At 42.1% G+C, this 22,251-nt stretch overlaps 1 protein-coding gene and 1 long non-coding RNA gene across 2 annotated transcripts in view; one reads left to right on the top strand and one right to left on the bottom strand.

The window, feature by feature from the left end:
• Positions 1-6,973, top strand: part of SCIN (scinderin) — a 52,513-nt gene extending 45,540 nt beyond the window's left edge. The window contains exons 12-16 of the mRNA XM_075419251.1: positions 419-596; positions 1,079-1,200; positions 2,931-3,008; positions 4,282-4,342; positions 5,312-6,973. Of these exons, the coding sequence (XP_075275366.1) occupies positions 419-596; positions 1,079-1,200; positions 2,931-3,008; positions 4,282-4,342; positions 5,312-5,445 (573 nt within the window). The 3' untranslated portion in view covers positions 5,446-6,973. The remainder of the gene's footprint in view (positions 1-418; positions 597-1,078; positions 1,201-2,930; positions 3,009-4,281; positions 4,343-5,311) is intronic.
• LOC142361179 (uncharacterized) lies at positions 583-22,202 on the bottom strand. Its single transcript, XR_012763768.1, has 3 exons — positions 22,066-22,202; positions 1,761-1,874; positions 583-859 (listed from the first exon to the last, which is right to left on the bottom strand). It is a non-coding gene; the product is annotated as an uncharacterized LOC142361179 (long non-coding RNA).
• Between the last annotated feature and the right edge of the window lie 49 nt (positions 22,203-22,251).

Here is a 22,251-nt window from a genome sequence, read left to right as displayed (position 1 = left end):
TAGTCCCATGTGGCAGGAATGCAGAACTCCAAATCAGATCCACTGCTCTCTGTGACCAACCCATCTAATAAATCACAGAGGATGTGCCATAACTGGTTGCAACCAATCTGCATCTTTCAGAGGATACTGTAAGAAAACGTGTAGTGAACAGTCAGCTGACAAAGAATAGGCAAGAAATCAGCAAGCCTTATGAAATAGTCCTTCCTGCTGCCAGACAGTCCTAACTTTTGCCCTTCGGGTCAGTTCCCTGTCTCAAGTTAAGTTCTTCTCTAATTTATATCAGTATAAATCCAGGGAAAAGTTCAAGGAAAAAAGCATAGCTGATTAACATCTATCTACATGTTTTATACAAACATGCAAAATAGTGATCGCATTATTTGAAAATATGAAGAATAAACCAATTTCTTTCTTGATCTAGGTTGACGTTGACGCAATGTCACTAAACTCTAACGATGTCTTTGTTCTGAAACTGCCAAACAACTCTGGCTACACCTGGGTAGGAGAAGGAGCAAGCAAAGAAGAGGAACAAGGAGCCCAATACATTGCCAGTGTTCTTAAATGCCAGACTGCCAAGATTAATGAAGGCCGGGAACCAGGTTAGTATGAGGCCACATGGTTGCTAATGGGCAGCTGAGACTACCCAGCATTGCATGGAAATACAGCCTACATGGGTTTTGTGATCATGTATTTTGTAGGCAGAACCATATGCTCATTCTCTCTCTTTGAAAATCCAGCCCTACATTTTACCACGGAGATCTATCCAGAACTGGCTGAGGCACAAGCAGGGCGATGCCCCAGCAGTCTGTAGGACAGTAGCAGGAGCTGAAGAGGAATGTGGTCCTTTCTTCACCCCAAGTGCCTAGGAGAGAGAAAAGACATAGCACATTGCTCTTTCTAGGTCTGCAAGTGATATCTTTGTTGTTATTTTGACAAACCACAGGAAGAACTGCAAGAAAATGCACCCATCTTTGAGACAGACAAGAAGATGTTGTTTGGGGATTCTTGAAACAGTATTTAACAAGCTAAACCATCAAACGTTAAACGCACTGCTGAATAAATTATATATTGTGTGTTTCAGAGGAATTCTGGAAAGCACTTGGAGGTAAAAAAAAATACCAGACTTCATCACAACTCTTGACAAAGGCTGAAGATCACCCCCCTCGCCTGTACGGTTGTTCTAATAAGACTGGCAGATTTATTGTGAGTATATAAGGGATACTTTCCTCCTGTTTAATTACATATTTTCTGGTATATTTTGCCTTGGGAATCATCAGACATTAAATGAATTTAGGGATCTGGCTTAATTAGTCAAGCTTGGCAAGAACTAGAGAGTTGAGGTTCGGTGATTTAAATCAATCCAGATGCAAAGGACGGACAGAAGAATTAATACTGCAGACGTTTGCATGCAGAGCCTGCTCCAGCCTGGGACTAGAGGCTTGCAGATGCAAAAAGATAAGGCGTTTGCCCTGTCAGAAGCAATTGTGTTCTTGCAGAGCACTGACGGACTGCTATAATTTCGCTGAGAAACTGAAGGTCAGTGCCTTGCCCCTTACATGTTTGATAGTGGTGGTGAGGAAAAGAAATGTCCCTCGCCAAAAATGCCTGGCAGTCTGAAAATTTCCATAGAGATTTCAGACATGTAATTGTGCCTCTAAGGTATTGGCCTGTGCTCAAGGGGGCAGGAAGAACTATTTCCTTAGCAGAAATACCCGGAGCTGTGCACTGGGTGTTAAGCCTGTGATTCAGGCTTAATTACTTACCATATTCTGGGGGGGCAACACTGTGTCACTGTTTGGCAAGGATGCACTGATTTTTGGGTAGGGGACATGGCTGGCTACCATCTCTGCAGTCTCCTTAAGGCACAGTCCATTTATCTGGAGAGGAATAAAACAAATAGAATCCTTTAATAAGGACTTTAAAATCTTACCAGAGTACTAAAGTGTATTCTTCTAGCAAGCTTTTAAAACACTCCTGGAAAATACAGTAATAGGAGCCAGCCTCTCTACAATAGTCTGTTGGGAGCTATGCACTTGTTTGGTTTTTGTTTTTCATTCTCTCCAAATTCTGTGAAATCCCCTCTTTCCTATAGCATTTCTCTAGTAACAGAATCACCACTGTTAGAGCTCATCAGAAGACGTAGGTCAGATCACTCTGACCTTGTGGCCACCATAACACAGAGCAGGGAAAAGTAATGTCTTTTGCACCATCTGCTTACCAACCCTTCAGCGCTTCTACACAACGAAGCATAGCCAAACCCTTGACAGTCTTTTAGAAGTAGAGGGTTGACCACTATTATTATCTCCCCTTCTCATACAGAATAACAAAAAACTCTTTCCTATCTGCCTGCACGTCCTTGGAAGAAGCAAGCAGTCTGCCATTCCTTTGCGGACTAATCCTCGATGGCTTTGTCAACTGTAATGTCCCATTGTCAAGTGACCTGAAAGCTTGCTTGGGTGTGTATTTCATCTGAGCTCACCCACTGCAAACCAAAGCAATTTCTTTTCCTTACTAATGAATGTAAGATGCGTGAATGGATCAGCTGGGATCAGCTGGTTGACTCAATCTGCTTGGTACAAGGTGCTCTGTGGACATTTCCCTGTCCTCTTCTTCTGGCAGACCTCAGTTCCAACTTAAAAGTAGTCACAATTACAATGTAAACCTCTGCCTCTCCTGAGGATATCCTGTCAATTCTGACAAACTGAGAGATGATTTTATAGGACATGCAATGATGTGATCTCTTTCCTTTCAGTGAAACACCCTTGACACATTCATTGAATCAGTTCAGGTCTTGACCCTTCAGGAGCAAAAAGAATGGCACACCAGCTTCAGGACTTATCCTTTTAAAAATATCTTTGGTCTGTGCAAAATCAGAATATCTTGATAAATCATTAAAAAACAAAAAAAAATCCAAAATATAATATCCTTTTTAGATTGAGGAGGTCCCAGGAGAATTCACTCAGGATGATTTGGCTGAAGATGATGTCATGTTGCTGGATGCTTGGGAGCAGGTAAGCTGTGTACTTGACCACTGCATTTTGTGGTAACAAGGATAATTTATTCTTAACCACTTAGATCATAAGATGGGAGGAAAAATCATGCTTGTGAGAATGGAAGAGGTTTGGTTTTCTTTAAATTATACCAGAGGGAGATATGTTTTTTGAACTATGTGATGTGCAGAGGCCACAGCAGGCACTTCCCAATAAAACCAGTGGAGGCTGCAAGAGTATAAGCCCCAGTGGTGTTCTCAAAGGCTTGCAATAATGTTCTTGACTTTATCACTAAAATCTATTAATTTTAAAAAAGATACGAAAAGATATTGCATGAAAGGTATTCAGAAGCCACAAAATCCGTGTAGCAGCAGCTCCTACAAGTCTTACCAGAGAAGGGGGCAAATGCTAGACCCGTACACAGATTTCTTCAGAAGAACTGGGCAGAGGATGACAGAAACAATCTCCGTCATTTTCCCAGGTTCACTGAAAACTGAAAATGTCGAGAGCATTTTGGATGACAGGCAAACTTACTGCAGGTGTGGAGAGCACATCTGTTTCTCATGGTATATTCTTTCTACCCTTCCTCTCCCCCTGGAGGGAAAGGGGGAGGAGGCAACAGATCCCATGCTTTATTTGTCTTCTTCAGCCTAACTCTTCAGGAAAAAAAGGCTGATGTTTTTGGAAATGAGAAGGAACATCCAAGGTCCATGTGGAAGGAAGTGATGGGGGAAGGTAGGTGGAAGAGCTGGATGGAAAGTAGTTGGGACATACTGACTCAGGGAAGAAGGAAAGAAGTCTGGGACATGACAGAAAAAAACTACGTGGGGATTGCAGATGGAGGCTCTGATGTTGAGTTATTCTGTGGATTTACCCAGCAGTTACCCTGGGCAGCACTGATCACAGGGCACAAGCGTTGATGCGCATGCAGAGCTCAGACCAGAGACAGCTCGTGTTCAGTTTTTTTACCTGCAGCTGAAGAGCAATTTCCTTGGCAAACTGTAAAAGATACCCATGGAAAAGGTAATTAGAGTTCCTCTTCTCAGAGGGCATAAAGGTCCGGCCTTCCAGTGATAAGAGAGCGGTGAGATTTCAGAGGACAGAACAACAGCCTCTTGCAAGGGGAAAAAAAAAAAAATCATTGATTGTGGTTTGGGAGAGCTGTGCATCTCTGCGGTCTTTTCATAGTATGTATTCTTTCTCCTAGTGGAATCCACTATGTTATACTTTACCTGCTGTACAGAACATCCTCATAACAACACGGGGGCTAAATCTTTCTCTCCTCTGTTTGCAGGTTTTTGTCTGGATTGGGAAGGATGCTAATGAAACTGAGCGACAGGAATCTGTTAAATCTGGTAAATCAAATCAGTTTGGTAGAATTTTGAGTGCAGTAGCATCAATATTACTTAAAGAAGTGAAAAAAGATGATGTAGAAGAAATCTAGTTACGTTTACAGTGTTTAAAAGGGTTATTGAGCTTATTAGGATTTAATCCTGGAGAAGATTATTTTCTCCTTTAAACGTGCTTTAAAACTCATTGTATCTTTCTTATCTGTAAGTTTATGAAGGGTAAAATTAATCAAGATAGCATTACTGGGCTGCAGAGCTTTTTAAAGAATATATAGGAGAGCTCCATGAAAAGCAAGTGCACTGAAAAGAGAAAGAATTTAAAGGGAGGTACCTACTGAGCTGCACCCTACACTAATGTACATAGACAAAGGAATGCCAACAAATCCTCAAGTCCTTACACTGCCACCCTTCACTGAGTTACATTTCGAGGGGAAAATGCCAACTGCAGAACAAATCAAGACAACTCACGTGGAATGTACCTCCTTGAGAAATCACGTGTCATCTCTGGCGTGATTTCACATAGCTGAGCCGTTCTGACAGAGTTCGTGCTAAAACCGCTTGCAGGTATTTCCCTGGAGCGGCGAGGGTTACCCAGCTCCCTTTCCGATGTGTATTGATGTCACATTGTGATGTCAAGGGAAACAATACTGGCTTTTACATAGGAAAAATGGGAATGACGCTTGTGCATTTGCAGAGCACCAGCAAATTCTTTCTCCTGCTCAAGAGCCAAAACCCAGCTGTACGGCAACAAACTGATCAGAGGAACAATCCCTCTCTTTTAACCTCCTGGAAAATTCCTTCACTGGCAGCTGGGAGAAATCAGCAATTACCTAATCATTTCATTGCCTTTGAAATAATTTAATTGAATACTGTATTATAATAGCCCTGGTTCTTTCACTAGGGCTTATAATGTATTTTTTTATACCAAAGGAATGAAGTAGTGTATTACATGTTTTATTTCCTCTCTGGTTCCAGCCAGGCGCTATATTGAAACGGATCCTTCTGGCAGAGATAAGGGGACCCCCATTGTCATCGTGAAGCAGGGGCACGAACCCCCGACATTCACAGGCTGGTTCCTGGCTTGGGACTCCAACAAATGGAAGAACTGATCTAGCCAAGGAGGCTTCAGCTTCAAGCCAAAGAATGATCAGAGCCCAGCTATTTTCTAGTATTTTCTAGTATTTTTAAGCATAAGCTTATGCGACAATGTGAGGCATCTATTGTTGCACTTTCCCGAGCTTTCATACATTTCTGTGAATAATATAGAAATTCTTAGCACTGGAAGGCATGAAGGATAATTGTAAACTGGTCAAAGGGGGTGAGTAGGGCTTTTCATGTAGTAAATATGGAACGTGCTACCAGCACTTCGTTTAACCTATTGTTTCTTCAAACAGAAGCTGTGGATCAGTTTATTTTAATGTGCTAAAATGGGCCAAATCCTGCCTTCACGTAAAAATCCAAACTAATGCCAAAGAAATTCCTTCAGATTAAGGTCAGCATAATACTGTGCAGAATTTGGCCTAATAACGGACTAATTCTATGTCTGTTGCAAGGATTACACCTGGACATGATTTACTTACCAGGCCAAAATACTGCCACACTCACTCACATAAAATTTCAGATGATCCCTGATCCAGAATGGGAGCTGTGTCTTGCGAGGGGGCAAATAAGGGATGAGTATTTTGAGAAAGCTGTGCTTAACATGTTAGTACGTATATTTGGAGCTTAGGTTTTTTAGGGGCTGTCTAGCTCACTGTAATGAATTTCTTTTGATTTCTCTCTCTGAACCAGCCTCCAGCTGCAGGTCTTTTTAACCAGAGCTCTTAAACAAATTCTAGTGCACTAATGTTTCTAAGTGGAAGCAGAAGAAGTAACAGCTTCAAAAATACTTACTCTGCCTTAACCAGATTGCACTTAAGCCAAGCTTTGTCTCCGTTGCCTTACTCAGCAGTACTCAGTTTTTTTCCAGCGTGCAGACTGCTGACCTTGTCAGGTGCAGGGTACATTTCTACTCATTTTCTATGCAGGTCAAATATCAAGTACACGAAGTGCAAGGAAACCCCTTGTTTCAGCAGCATTTCTACATCCTGGAATTTGGAGTGGGAGTATGCACCATAGAATATTGCCTTCTCTTTTCTCTCAGAGATGGTTATTTTGGATTTTTTTTTTTAATTCTGGTGAATTTAAGAGTATGTTTTCAAACTGTTTTTTATTTGTAGTTTAGCCAGAAAAGTCTATGTAAGGGCAGTGGGAAAATCTGCTTTAAACCTTCAGCACTGCTTTGAATGCGTAGCCTACAATGCTTGGTTTAGACAGTTTGTACAACTGTAAATCTTGTCAATGTGGCTTTTTAATGAAGGCATTTCAACTATTTTATTATTCTTATAAGTTAGGTTGGAAAGTGAAACTTTAGATATTTTTATATTTTTTTAACATGATTGTGATTTTGAATCTGGCTAATGCAAAAGAGTGAATTTAGTCTGAGCTCACAATCAGCATCAGTGACAAAAGAGCTGTGAACCTAAGAGATGAATTATGGGAGCCTATTAGCTTTAAACACTTGTTTAAATCTCTGCTAATATAACTGGGCTGTATCTGGCTGTAACTTCATTTAAAATAAAATTACAATAAACAGTATTCCACATGCCGAGCTGATCTTCATCTTTCTGACAGATTGTTGCTCAGCGCTTCCACTGATGACTAGCAAAACTTCCTGAAACACCAGTAGGTATCTCCATTTTTAGATGGATGATGCAATGAGAAGTTTTTGGGTTTCTGGTTGTTTTTTTTTTACTTGGGTGCCATTTTACCCAATGGAGAGCTAACTCTTTCCAACAACTTCAAAGTTACAGACCTAAGTGAAAATCCAAGAACTGGGTGCTTATTAGCTTATGATTTCATCTTTAAGAAAAACTACCCTTGTTATCAAAATCTTTGGCTTTTCTCCTTGCAAAAATTACTGACTACAGAAATGACTATTTTATAAAATAGGAGGAAATATGTGTATGCTTATTTTTAAAGGATAAGTCCTACTTTTTATTTGTGAGAGTAGATAAGGAGATGTCCTTCTCGTGCTGGAAGGAGCACAAAGACCTTTTCAGTTCCTCAGCTACTGCACTTCACGCAGCCACTGAATAGCCTGTAATTATCTGATGGTTGTCTTCATCACATAGATACAATTCTTCTCATTTTTTAAAAATAACAGTTATAGTAGCTTCTTAACCAAGGATGAGACAAGATTTGCCCTCCTTGTACGTGAACATCTTCAGAACACTGAGGGCTCTGAACCCGGCGCAATCTGCCAGCGTATTCTGCAGCACTGTGAAAGCCTCTGTTCAGTTCCCTCGCACAAGACAGAGGAGCTTTTGTGGTCTCCTGGCCCGGGTAGTTGGGTTTACAATACATTGTCCTGGCACGTCGATTACTGATGTTAAGACCATTGAGAACTCATAACTGAACAGTGTTCTCAACTGGGCTTTAAGCACAACAGCTGCTGGCAACATTGTTCTTGGGTTTACCCGCAAGCGAGGAAGTTTATTTTTCATATGCATATGTGCAGTACACACAAAGATCTATTTCTTTCTCTCTGAAGAAGAGAGGGAGGGAGGACAGACAGGATCAACTGTAAGTGCTTGGAAATATTAAAGATTAAGCTGTTTTCAAGAAAATATTTAAGCACATAACTTTGTGAATATACATAGCAAACCCATCTGCCTTATTTTCAGAAAAAAACCAGAATTGTACAGAAGTATGCAGTACAGTCAGGTTCAGTCAAGAATGAGCTATATCTTGCATAATTATCAAACAGTATTCTCAGTCTGTTTGTTATGGCGAAATTAGACCCTGAGTGAGCAGTTTCATTTTGCTACGAAACAGCAAGTACTCGTATATTCTATTGGTTGTAAATGCAGCGTCATTTTCCGTCTTTGTTTTATTGAACTTCATTGCAACAGAAAGATAATGTTAGGAATCCTTAGAGCCAACAGGACATTACTATACACACTATTGGTAGTTTACATAAAATAGCATAATCTTAGAATATAACTGCAGACTGTACACAGGAGATGAGCCAGCCTCTGGGATCACCGCTCTAAATATCCATTTCGACCATGGCACGTAGTGCTGTAGAACATCAGATCTGCTGCCAATGATTGTTACAGGTAGCTAAATTCAGTCGAACAGTTTGATCCCTTGCCAGTTCAGACTCACATAGGCTTCACCTGCTACAACAAGAAAATAATGAAGATGGCAGACAGCAAGATTGTGGTACTAACTGTCACAGGAGAACTAAGGAATTAAGGAACCACACAGAAAATATTTTGCTCGCTGGACTATTGCAGGAGGTGCTCTCAGGCACCTCTGTTGGCCACAGGAACACTGTTATAAACTTTGCAATATTCTTGTAGTCTTCATTTTTACTGGATCTAAAAAGGCTAAAAAAACCCCAAACCAAAACAAGCCTATTATTTTCCATGGGCTGAAGTTGCTCTTCAGAGTCCACTTCTCTATAGGAAAGCTTTGAAAAAAACCTTCAAACTTTGCTTTAGAATACAGTTGCCTCCTAAGCATCCTACTGAAGTTATGCCTCTATGGCTCAACTGAGCCAAATATGGTATGCAAGACAAAAAAAAATAAAAGTTATCTAATGAAACCAGAGTTAGATAATACTTTAATGTGCTGAGTTTCCAAATCCTTGCTTTTTCCTTGCTAAGGACAATAATTTTGTCTTTAGATAAAGAAATAATACACTTTTCCCTTCTTATGGCTAGGACTTTTGCTTCTAAAATCAAAGGAACTTCTCATTTAATTGAAAACACAATCAGATCTTTAATCCACTACACGTTCTTAATGTCTCATGACATCCTTTCTAGACTGGCCTGAAGTTATTTTGACCTCCTCTGACTAGCAACACATTACCTTATGCTAAAAATCAATAAACTACACTCACTTCATCTGAAGCTTCCAAGGTGCAAGAGGGAGAAGGGCAGACCAATGGGATGTGGGAGGCCCACCATGCCATAAAATTAGTCAGTGACTGTTCTGGCCCTTCTCCGCTTGCATGTCAGTTCCCTGTTGACATGGCTGTGTATTTGCATTACAGGGGAAAAAAAAAAAAAATCTGTCCCTACAGAACAGCAGATGTAAGCTGATTGTTATTTTTCTTCTAAGTAACAGCAAATCGAGCTATTCCAGCGGAGCAGTTAGAAGGGACATTGGCCTGTACCAAGCTTCTTCCTAAATGCATCCACGCTTCCAGCCTGCAAGTGCTCCCTCCTCAAAAGGATGCTACGATGTTACTGAGATCCACAAGGTTGTACCTTTCACCACCACATTTAACCAGTCAGCAGTGAAACGTGGGCCTCCCCACAAATCCAATGGAAGCATCAAGTCAAAACATTAATTTTGATTGTTTGGTCGACTACAGATCATTTGCTCAGAGAATTACCTGGGCGGGGGCAAGTAGGGCCAGTGAAGTTGTGTGCAATGTTTCTTTGGGAATGCATCAGGAAACCAAGCAGGGAGGCTGGGACAATTTGCGCAGCATCCCACTGCGAGGCCCACAGATAGATAGGCACGTTTGCTCTAGCAGCAATAAGCAATAATGCTTTGATTATTCTAACAAAGTCTCCTGACCAGTGCTACAAGAACACTGCTCTCCCTGTTGCTCTTTAACAGATTTCACAGGGGTGACTCAGGGTGATTTCACAGCAGTTGGCCATATTAACATCAAGGCTGAATGCAATCAGGTGATTTTAACATCATTTACCTGACAGTTAACTGTGCTTTTTGTTGTCTGGTGCCCTTCCTACTGCTGAACCACCTACAGCAACAGTCTTGATTAAAATAGAGGAACCTAACACAAATTTCCCTCTGGGCTTATATTTTTACGGAAGTGGCTCAGAAAGGCCACAGGTGTCCCGTGACAGGCACGGCAGCGTGGCCATGTCCCCATTTAACGAGCGGAGCGGGGCTGTAGGTATCTTTGTTGGTGCCCACCACTAACTAGCTGCTCTCCTACTGGGCTTGGGCAAGAAGTTAGTTGTTGTGGCAGGGAGAAGAGAAAGGAGCGGCAGTGATGTCTTATTAGCAAGGATGACAGGTGAGAAGCCCACTCCAACCATCCCCTACTTTCTTGCTGGATAGTCCCAGCCACCCACAGGTATCTTGTGGACCTGCTGCCAGACTCTGCCCCATCCCAGCACTTGCAGATGCGCTCCAGTACCCGCTAACTAAATATCCGACGTGTGAATTCCCAAAGACTGAAGTGATTGTTTTTGCGTGAGGAAAGGTGGCAGAAACTTGTCCTGTATTTAAAGCAGCAAACAAGGATTCTGGTAACCTGTGTTTCCTCTGGTCCGTGCAGCCTCGTGTAACCTGAAGTAAATCATTGAATTTCAGAGCTTGTATTCTCCACCTATTAAATGAGGACTTCTTCCATCCTTCCCCTGTTTATTTAAGCTGTGCTGTCTTTTACTGTGTGTTTGTACAACGCTTGACCTAGTGAAGTCACTTCTCAACACTGTCGTCTTGTAGGTACCACTCATAATCCAGGCAGCTGCTGGGGTTACTGATGCCAAGCTGCACAGACTTGTTCAGAGCAAGATCAGATGATGAGTCAAGCGCGATGTCTCGGAGGCTTGCTGAAGCATGGGTGCAGCTCCACCAACAGCGGTGTTGGGGCAGCAGAGAAAGGGCTGGAGCCACCTCAGCTGAGAAGTAAAGCTTTTGTGATATAACACAGTGCGAGCAAAAATAACTCCGCCCAGCAGCACAGTTCAGGGTTGCTTTGTCAGAGCGCCCCGTAAGCTGCAGCTATCGGTGCATCTGTATCAGGTCTGTACGAGTTGCTCTCCAGATCAGGAGCAGCTGCTCTGGGGATAGTTAGAGTGAGGGGAAGACAAGGCTCGGCTGCGTTTACAAAGGAATAGTAAAATCCTCAGGTGCCTCTTTACTTTGGCCTGGAGAGTGAGAACATTTGCTTTTAAAAGCTATGTCAACTTGTCTGGTCTCCCAGGTCCTCACATCTTCCTGCTGCTGTTGTTAAAGACACGAGGCCTCTCTGCAGTACAGCTCATTGTGCTTCTGGCAAGTGGTATTTTCTGGGTGGCTCAAGGACGGCAGCCATTGGAAATCCATTGGCTCTTTCTTCTTTCGTTACCGAGTTACACTGGGTAACAGACATCCGCTGGCACGGCTTCAGTCCAGAGGCTGCGTGTGAGGGGTCCTGTCCGCAGTAAAGTATCTGAACTGAGAGGACCAGAAAGTGCCTGCTGACTGCAGATGGAAGGATGAAGATAACTGCCAAATATCTGGTTCGTTTTGAGGCTTTGGTTTTGCATGTTAATGGTAGTTCCACTCTTGACACGTCTGCTGGCTGCTGTTATTGGTTTCACATGAAAGGAAGAACTTCCTAGTGCTGGAACAGTGAAAGCTTGGAGTCAGGGACTCCGTGGTGACTGCTAATGGCTGTTGTTTTATCTCAACTCTGAATTATCACAGGACTGAAAACCACAGAAAGATGCATACGCTTTATGTGCCAGACTGCTGGGCCTTCAGTCCATCCTCAGCAAGGACTCAAAGACCTGAAGGTCTTTTCATCTGAAGGGAGGGCAGGGGTGCTCACCTAAAAAAAAACCTCTATCTGGAGTTGTGCTGAGATGAAAGACCGTGCATACGTCAGTGTCTCTAAACAAAAGGGCCGGGCTCTGCAGTGAGATTCAGCAGGTTGGATCTCTAAGGCTCAGTAACAGGCTTTCACAGAATGACCTGCGGTTTCAGAGGCCTTCCATCATTAACATAGTTGCAAGGGATGCAACCATTTGTCCTCTTTAAAGCTTTCTGATGCTTCCTTTGAAGATTCGGATCGGGGTTGCATGTACTCATGAGCTGTGTGCATCATATATCTATCATGTTACTTGCCATCTGACATCCAAAGACTTCAAAGCATGAAGAATGCCCTAAACAGTCCCCTTCTGCTTACTGTGTCCATGCTTATTTTTTCCTTACATAAAGAGGTATTATTTGTTATATTTTCCTTTTATACCCCAGCAATAGAAAGGCCTTGAACAGAACAAGTAAACTGAAAAAAAATAAGATTATGTTTATAGTATCTGTTTCTTACGGTTCTGCCTGGACTCTTCCTTAATCTTCCTTCTGCGTCCTGTGCTGGTAGAGGTGCGGAGACGTGATGAAAACTGCAGAGATTACCCTTGCAGAACTCAGAACTGCTGGCTCTTGCAGTATTGTCTCCATTCACTGGAGTTAAGTGGTGTGATAAAAATCTCAGCTAAACAATCTGTTCCTCCCTAAGTTTGTTTATCTGCCTTCCTTACTTTGTTTAAAGCCTGCTAAGTAGTGTGGCGTGGCCATGAGAGCCAGAACAGGGAAACCTATATTCTGATAAAAAGTTGCGATGTCAACATAAGGCTTTGAAATGTATGTGTTTAAAAATTAATAATTTGGTAGGCTTTTACATAAGTAGAGTTTACAACTCTAGTGGCAACAGCTGTTAGGTGCCAGATTCTCTGAAAAAATTCTACTCTTTTTTGATATTATGAAGCTGGAATTTATAATGTGGTTGGTTTGAATCATATTCTCTGTGAGATGAAAGCAAAAATGATTTTGCAGAGACAGCTTTTATAAGGTCTTCAAAGTGAGTTTACTGTTGTTTCCATCCAAGAACTGAAACCTAGGAGCGCGAAAAAAAGCTTACTGCCTAGCACGCTCATGATCAGCTTTCAAACCAACTTTCGATTGCCTTAGCTTTTAAAATTTAGCAAACAGTAGGACAAATCTTGCATTCATTGAAGTAATTTTAAGATTTACTGTTTACTTAAAAAGAAGGCATGCTGAGCTGATAAGACTTAAAAAATCTAGACTAAAGCTGAGCAATGAGCTGAAATTACTGCTCCCCACCCACACAATGTTTGTCTTCCCTGAAACCTTGTTCTTTCATCCTCCTCTTTACTTTGTTTCTTCCTCATTTTTTCACCTACCCATAACACAAGCTTGTGAGCTCCCTAGCATAAGGGGTGGTTTTCCTTTTGCTATGTTCCTATAGCACACAATAATAGGCTCAGATTTCTCACCGAAACTCTTAAGTATTGTGACTGAGAAGAATAATTACCTTTTTTCTCGCTGAAGTTTTAGAAACTGCAACAAATACCCAGTACTTCCACAAGTACCAGGTACCTGTTGTGTCTCCACGTAAGAGACTGAAACCTTCACGCTGCAGTTCAGGCTCGCTGGTGAAACTGTCCTTGACCACAGGGGGAAGAACTCTGCTGGTTGCACTGAAACTTTGTAGTTCTTATCACCTGCAGCCAAACAACTCTGTTTAGGCTTGAGAAAAATCCAGTCTAGAATGCTCAGTTCTGGTTCATATTCCACTGACTGAAGTCTACTTTTAATGCTAGAAATCAAAGCAAGGGAGTATTTGCTCTTTCCGCTCCTCCTGTAAAGCTGATCTTTAACACCCTTCTGTTCTGAAACAAAATTTAATGTATTGGTCAAAATCCAAACGTGTTCCGGGGCTGGATGCAACTGCCACACACCTGGAAAAGCTGTAGACTTCCACAGCTGCTACTGCATCATGGTTTGTGTGTGCTACACCTTGGAGTGCTGCTGGCTTGGAAGAAAGTGTAACTCTTAGCTCAAAACTCCTAGTCCCCAGTAAACCAGCAAATGAAAACCCACTCAGAAATCTGTTCTTCCATGCAAGCAATGAATTGGGCCATATGTCGTTCTGAGCGCAAATTTATGTTTTATTTTGCTGGGCCAGATTAAGTATTTTCCCCTGTGCACTTCAGATGCCAACTGACTAAGAGATCTGCCCAGTGACACAGTTTTTGAAGACTCCTCACAAATGCCTCACAACCATAGTGCTAAAATGGAGTGACCGGGACAGACTCCTGGCAGGAAGCGCAGCAAGCACTGTGGAGGATGGGGGGACTAGTGGACTGCACAGATGCTGAGTGAACTTTATCGGTTTTCTATGGTTTACAAAACACCAAGCTAATTTATCTGTTAAAGTATATATTGTGTTGTTTACCTTCAGGAACTTTGCTAATCTATTAATTACTTCATGAAAGAAATTACATTTACGCCTGAGTTTAGTTATTTGACTAAAATTCAAAATAAATTGTTGCCTTCTTTAAAAAATAAAAATAACCTCCCTTCCTGTATCTAGGGAGCCAGCAGGTCATTCTTTTTACTCATCTATGAAAGAGATGCTTTCAGAAAGCCAGAGAGTAGCCATATTCCATATATATTTGTTCTGTAGGTGACCAGGAGTTATAAGGAGCACTTGCAAGCGACTGTTAGTAGGACCACTGATAAATCACACAACGGTGCTTGGAGAACGTCAAACAAATTGTTTGTGCTCTATTTCATTGTCTCAGTAGGGACTTACATTAGCTGTCGCCTCTGAACACCAAGCTCAAGGAGCTGTGACATTATCACCGTACCACCTGCAACATTACGCACTGAACCAGAGACTTCAGATTTTTCACAGCCCTCCTGGGAGTTTAGGCTTAGCTCCCATAAAATTTTATCTCCATACACTGTAATATCTGTGAAATCTTTTTCTGTTGCTGCTATGCCTTTTCTAGGAGAGATGAGCAACTGAATTTCCTCTTTAAGACGTGCACTTAACGTGATTCACACAAAGTTATTACAGATCAACAGCCTGCTCGTTTTTACAGTGGACCTTGTATATTGGATGGGCATCTTCACGCAGCTGCTGCTGAAAGGGTCCGAGCACATGCAAGAGCGAGCTGCGCGCACACCAGGCAGGCACGAGACCGGCTCCCTGCCCCTGCCAGCTGCGGGCACAGGCCCGTCCCTGCAAATTCACTACCTGAAGGACAAAGCATAGCTTTTGAATAAGTAACTGTTGCAAGCGGATGGATGATTATGAAATAACTGGCTTAAACATATGTTTCATCCCACAAACACTTGATCAGAAGTCTCAGTCAGAACTTGCATCACTTTTTCCACTACAGTCAATGAACTGAGATACAAATTAATCAAACAGTAAGCCTTCTTAGTTCTGATGTTCAAGGTCTGTTTGTTTATCCGATCTTTTATAATTCCAGCAAATTTCAGCACCCTTGTAAATGTCAAATACTTATACAATATTTAGAAAGTTCTTTAGAAAAGCAAAAATTTAACTATATTTTTCCCTTGTCTTCATTGTTACTCTGTGCTAGCCATATCGCGACGCAAACAGCAGTATCTGATACACTACTGCTATTTCCCTTATTATTCTGGAGTGGGAAAATACCTTCACATATTGAATCTAGCTTTGCAGGGACAAAATAAAAAAGATGCCGCTCTTGTATTTGAAATTGTAGAACTATTAATCTGCTTGCAAACTGCTTCTGTTGTATTAAAGGGATGTATTTAAAAATTGTGCAACCCTCTTCAAAGGAAGCACTGTGAGGAGATGGTAGCTGATTTTGAAATCTCAGCTTGATAGAATTTAAAACTATTTGGAATAACTCTGGCATACAAAAAAGCTTTAAAGTGCCCACGGCTTTTCTGGGGGAAAAAATACTGGAGAAAAAAAAAATAAAGCTTTTGGAACCAGTGCTGTAACTGGCAAGATTTTTGAATACTAGCATTGAGTAGCCCAGCATTCTCAGCAAAAAAGCGTGTTTGACTGAAATCAGTAAAAAATAGAACAAAAATGGTTATCGCAGACGCAGGGCAGCAGGATGGGAAGTGGGGAACCTGTTGCTGTGGTGAATATAAATACAAATGTCTTTGCTCAGTATAAAACCATTGCAGAAAATACACAAGCCAAGGCTGTAAAGCTCATACGTATTATCAAACACTGAACGCTTCTGAATTTCTCACGGTGCAGAAGTCTTACCCACATACTGAAGGATTAAGGTAGGAAGCATTTTTTCCATTTACTAAAGAAACATCTTTGCTGGTGTTTTTAGTGCCAGCTGCTTAGTGAAGTAGGGGTCAGGAGACTGGAAACCAGGGATGCCTGCAATGACAATGCTTTTCTCTACTCTTTAAAACTGCCTCATAACTAGTTGTATGTCTGGGTTTGGATTTTGCGACTGTAAAATCTGCATCGTAAGAAGACAGGATCTATGCTTAACCTTTACTAATTACATGCTGCTATTAAAGAAACGAGTGTGGCAGAGAGCCTTGCGATACCAGTCCTCAACATGCAGATGTTGCTGCGGACATCAGCCAGGATTGGGCTGTTCCACCGGACCTCGCGAAGAAGGCGTGCGACTCACACAGCCACACGCACAGAAAGCGCTCAGACTGTTCCCCGCGCTCTGCAAACTCAGAGTCACTGCCACTACAGCCATCCTAGCAGAGGATGAAGCAACCAAAATCCACAGAACTTGGAAAGTGGAGATTACAATTTTAGTCAACCTGAGACAACACTTGCTCAGCATGACTAAGAAAATTTATGAGCTAGTACCACGTTTTTTCAGCTAACACGTCTAAGCAGCATTCAAGACGCAACTCAATGTGACAATATCAAAGAACAAGGCTTTTTGTTTGTTAGCCTGGTGTATGGCATAATGTTTATTTATGAAAATGAAAGCAGTAAAATGTAAATGTTAGACTTCATCTGAAGGTACGTATGGAATGAGAATAGGTTTAATTAACTGGTCTAATCAGAGAGGTAACTTTAATTGTAACACAGAGCAACTCCATCTCCTACTACTCTAAGCTTCGTTATTTATTGTGAGGGAATAAATTAGATTTTCTACCACTGACTACTCTTTAATAATCAAAGCAAAATAATTCATGCAGCATATAAGTTATCATAAAAAAATTCAGCAGACATAGCAAAGATGATAAAAGGCTTCTTTGTGTAAAACATTTTGTATGCCAATTTAAGAGCTGGTCTTAAGAGCAAAACTTCATGTGTTGCAATTTGTCAGCGATTTCATTGTTACTGCTTATTTTCAAGGGGGTTCTCAAAATCCGTGGTGAAACTGTTATAGTATTTTATGTAGGAACTTGATATTCTTTTAGAACCATATACTGTCATCTCAAAAAAATAGTTTTTTAGCTCTAATCTTAGATCTAGGGTACAGTTGAAGAAAAGTAACTTCAATTTTTGAATGTACAACAAAGCTACAGTTGGTGACTGTAATAATAATAAACATTATTATTATTACACATACATTAATACATATTACCGAAGCCTAGGTCTGCCATGTCATTGTACTGAAAAGCAATTGATTTTTTTTCACACACATTGAGAAATCTGCTTGGTTTCTGCATGGAGCAGCAAGAATTGGTGCGAGGTTGCTAACACCTCTCTTTCATGAGGACAGAGGTGTTGGGACACCATCGCTACATGCCAGCTACCCAGAGCTGACTGTGCATCGTCCTTGCAACGACTTCATTCTCCTTCGGACTTCACCCCTTTGTGTTTTACAACTAACTCTGCTCCACGATGCAGTTGGTTTCTTCCTCACCCTCCTTCTGCATTTGTTCATATTTGCTTCTGTCCTCTACTGTTCTGTAGTCCTGGCCGTACCCCTCTGCAGCTGCAGTATATGGAATTTGGGTCATTTGTCTTATATTTCACTTTTTATTTGATGTGTATGCTACTCACAACACATGGTATTATTAAAAGATAACTGCTAAGGTGATTAGCTATTGAACTGGATAATAAATGTCATTAGCCTGTTCTACAGAATGATGGTATTTAATCAAAACAAAAGGAATATTGTGCTTAGCTGACCACAGAAATTCAAGCTCACTGGCTTTGCTTTGGAAAGGATTTCTCATCTGCTGTGTCACTGATGTGGTTGTATAACAACAGTCCTATCTACCTGAATGGAATTTACCTCTAAAATGACCAGCACTAAGTGAAACTCTGATTTACTGTCTTGCTAGAGTGAACCTCTCAAGAACTGCTAGCTTTTAATTTCCATGAATTGCTATTTGTGTATGAAAGATGTTTATTTGTGAAGTACACGTGCAGCCTTGCAGGTGGACATTCGATGATCCTTTCCACTTTTGTTGTTTTCTGGGCACTGTGAGATAGCTCCTGCAGCGAATGCAGTGATGTATATTAAAAGCTAACCTAAGTCTCTGCTGAGTAATAATATTAAAATTTCCAAGAGTCTTCTCTTTCCACTTTATGCCAATTCTTTCTTGGCAACATTTCAACCAGTTTCATGGTCCGTATCCCTAATACGGACTATGTAAGTTTCATAGAGGCAGTTACTAGCTGCAGCATTGGAGGCCTGGCCCCCAAGCCTGCCTGGAACCACAATTATCCCTGGATCACTTAGGAATTGAAAAAAAAATTCCTATTTTACCACAGTGAAGAAGCTGCGCGTTATGCAGGTGCCGCTTCTTTTTCTTGAAACACAAAGCTGTGTCCCACAGTACCTCTTCTGTGTGAAAAATATATGTAGACTACACGTATGAAACATATGTAGAAAATCATGTATTACTATTTACCCTGGTAAATCAGTATCAAAGAAAGAGGAGAAGGCTTTTAGCCCAGAGAAGCTGAAGGTGCAGTTGTTTTCATGAGCTAAGGAATGCTGAGCCAGAAAGAACTCAGAGCTGTAGACAAGTTAGGAAGTGAGAAAAGTATCAGTACGTGAAATTACCCCAACACAGAAATTAGGCACCTCCTTATCTTGCATTACAAAGTCTGCACATGGCTCGAGCTTTTTCCATTTTTTCCTCGTACTATCTTGCAGTTATTTTCACCTGTCATCTAACAACACCACATTCTCCCTATTTAGCTACATACTTGAAAAGAAAGTACATACACTTCTTGCTGTACACCTCCCTCATTCAAGGCTTCTACAGGATAATCAGAGCCTTGCTTCACCCTTACCTTCAATTATCAGAAGTTGAATGTGTCAGCTGTCTTACACTCCCACTAATTTAGATACCATTACTCTGTTCCTAACACCTTGAACACCTGTGCAGTCTGCACATTTATTTGACTTCTGAAGTAGCATGACGTGCATGTGATCAACTTGGATTGTTATTTAATAGCTGTTTTGCAGAAATGCCTACAGGCATTGATTAAGATCAAGGTGCTAAGAAGACTTACAATGAAAAATAGTCCCTGCTCCAGAGAGTACATAATTCACTTTATAACAAGTTACAACAGGTGGATAAATTAACTGTAGGGACTGAAAGAGAAGTAGAACAATCTACTTCTCCAAGCATTTTCCGGACAATGTGGATCATTTTCATGTATGTATTTACAAATACAGATATGCTCATTTTGCTGAAGATATTAATTTCTCTCCAATCTCAAGATGATCTCCCTGATGTCAGAAAACTCTTCTTCCAAAGAAACACATACTCTGTGAGATTCCTTCTCCACCTAGTGTTTCGGATCTGCTATACTCCAGCAAATCATCAGTTCTGTATCCCTCCCTTTTCAAGGGCACTGAAATCTGTTATTATGTATTGACTCCTTTTCAGCAATGCAAGAGATAAAGGCAATTCTTCCGCACTTTATGTTTAAAATTAAAATACCTCCAATAAAAGGAGCTGGCCCATATCCCTCCTTGTGGAATTAATTGTAAAATATGTTATTATAAAGCTGTGTTAAAGTGTGAACAGATCTTGATAACAATCAGACTTTAAAATTTAGAAGACTGCAATATCTAGTAGGCTTATTTTTCCATTAAAAATAGGAAATACATGATTTTCTAGGTGGAGATCAAGGTCAATTTGATTTATTTGAGCTTGTCAAGTTTTATGAATAAATCTATTACCTTTAGTAATACTCTTTAACAAGGTATTTCTATCTGGTTTCCACCAATTTTAAATTACTGAAACCATCCATGAAATAATTAAGGCCCCATTTTTATTGTCACTATAAATGCTTTTCTATTACATTGTGTGCTGTACAGTACTTTACACTATGCAAATATAGTGTAAAATACTGCCAAACCTTAGTAGTTGGCCTTAGGGGTAGTAACTTACCCCTGCTTTTCCATAGATGTAAAATCACTTTCCTATACAAGCAGGCCACTTCCTCCAGAGAGTCATCTGCAAGCTCAGCATGTAAATAACTAACAAAGATAAAAGCAATGAAACATTAATCTCGGATGTAAGCAAATGAGATTTTTGCTATTTTTAGTAGGACTGCAATGGATATCAACATTTTAATAAGATGAAACCTTGCCTACAGCACACTGGAATATTTGTTGCTATACAATGTCCTTTTACTGTTAAATTACTTCTCTTTTATACATTATAATTCTTTGCTATTTAAAATATAAAGTACAATGCTTTCAAAGGAAAAAAAAAAATACGATGCCAGAACATTCTTAAGAATTCATCCCTTCATCAATAAGGGATGCCACATCAAGAAATTTGAAAAAAATGCAAGGTTAACATTGAAAATGCCCTCTTTTCTCTTTTACTTGAGCCCAGCTGGTCAAAGACTTGGATAATTGTAGTATAAAGTAAAGAAAACATACACTTGGAAAGGCAGACTTCAGTAGCAAAACAGCTTTAGTTAGCAGTTAAACATATGCTTTTATCAAAAAGATTATTTAGTATTTGTCTAACTAAGGGTTATAGATGATGACTTTTCTAGGATGTCCTGCTCTGAAGTTAGCATATCTGATCCTTTTGCGTGCTCTTTTCACACTGAGCTACAGCTCACACTGAGCTGGTATACATCCAACGCAGGCAGAAGTAACCGTCTACATTGTCATATCTGATTAAAAACTACAGTCACAAACGCAGTAAGGGAAGAGAGCAGTGGGAAGGAACAGAAGGATGGAGAGACAGCAAGCATAGCGGAGACAAAATACCTCTCCAGGCCTCCTCTAAAACCTGTATGCTCTGGAAACAGTAACATATGAAAATGTCTTGCTAGACGCTCGTTCTGACTTTGAAAGACTTGACTGCTCAGATCAGGCTTAGCTATTAAAACGCAGGATTACTTAATGCATCCTTGTGCTGTGGGAAACCTTCCTTGCAACTAAGCTAGGTGAAGTTTGTGTTCGTTCAGCCCTGAGCACTGCTGCTATCTTCACATGCCAGGCGTCTAACAGGACGGTGCCACCCGCTCAGATCTTCTCAGCACCTCCCAGACTGCTCTGTCGCCCGTTTCACGGGGACAAGTGAAAGGCAAAGAGTACACTAAGAACACACAGCCGGGGCAGCGGCCTTGGACCTCACTCTTATTTACGCAGCACCAAGAAACCCCGCTGACAGCCCTCCCCCCCCGCCGCCGTCAACCGCATCGGTATCTGCGGAGGTCCCAGGCGGCGGGGCCAGGCCGGGCCGAGCCAGGCCAGGCTGCCAGCGGGCTCTCCCCCAGCCGCCGAGGCGCGGCAGCGGCCTACAGCCCGGGCTACTTGCTGCGCCACTCCAGCAGCCCCGGAGCCGCACGGCAGTTTACTGCGGCTCCGACAGCCGCACCGGCCGCATGGCACCGCGCCGCGGCCTCCCTGGGCGCTGCTCTTTCCCCGCGCCCCCCCCCGAGTGGTCCCGAGGGGGCCGCCAGGCGAACACCCGCCCACGCCCCCCGCCATGGCGGCGTCTCCCCCCAACTCCAGCGCAGGCCGTGGCGGGTCACGTGGGCAAGGCCGCGGCCGCCGGATAGGCGGCCCGCGCGCCGCTGCTTTGAAGCCCGTTGCTAGGCGACGGGAGGGCGCGCGCGCCCGCCGGAGCGGCCGGCGGTAGGGGAGGGATGACGCAACGGCCGGGCGAGGGTAGCGGCCTGGGCCCCGCGCCCTTACCGAGGGGGGGGAGGAGGGGCTTTCCCACGGGGCCTTCGGCAGGAACGGGCGGCCGGGGAAGGGCGTTGCCGCCGGCCCCCCCCGCGGGCTGCGCGCCCCCGGCAGCGGCGCAGGTGCGCCTTGAGGCGCCGCTGAGCTGTCTCCCAGGCCGCTAGGGGGCGAGGCTAAAGTGACAGCACCCACACC

This window comes from Opisthocomus hoazin, chromosome 4, assembly GCF_030867145.1.
Source record: "Opisthocomus hoazin isolate bOpiHoa1 chromosome 4, bOpiHoa1.hap1, whole genome shotgun sequence".
Classification (NCBI taxonomy): domain Eukaryota; kingdom Metazoa; phylum Chordata; class Aves; order Opisthocomiformes; family Opisthocomidae; genus Opisthocomus; species Opisthocomus hoazin.
This window is presented reverse-complemented; position numbering and strand designations above follow the sequence as displayed.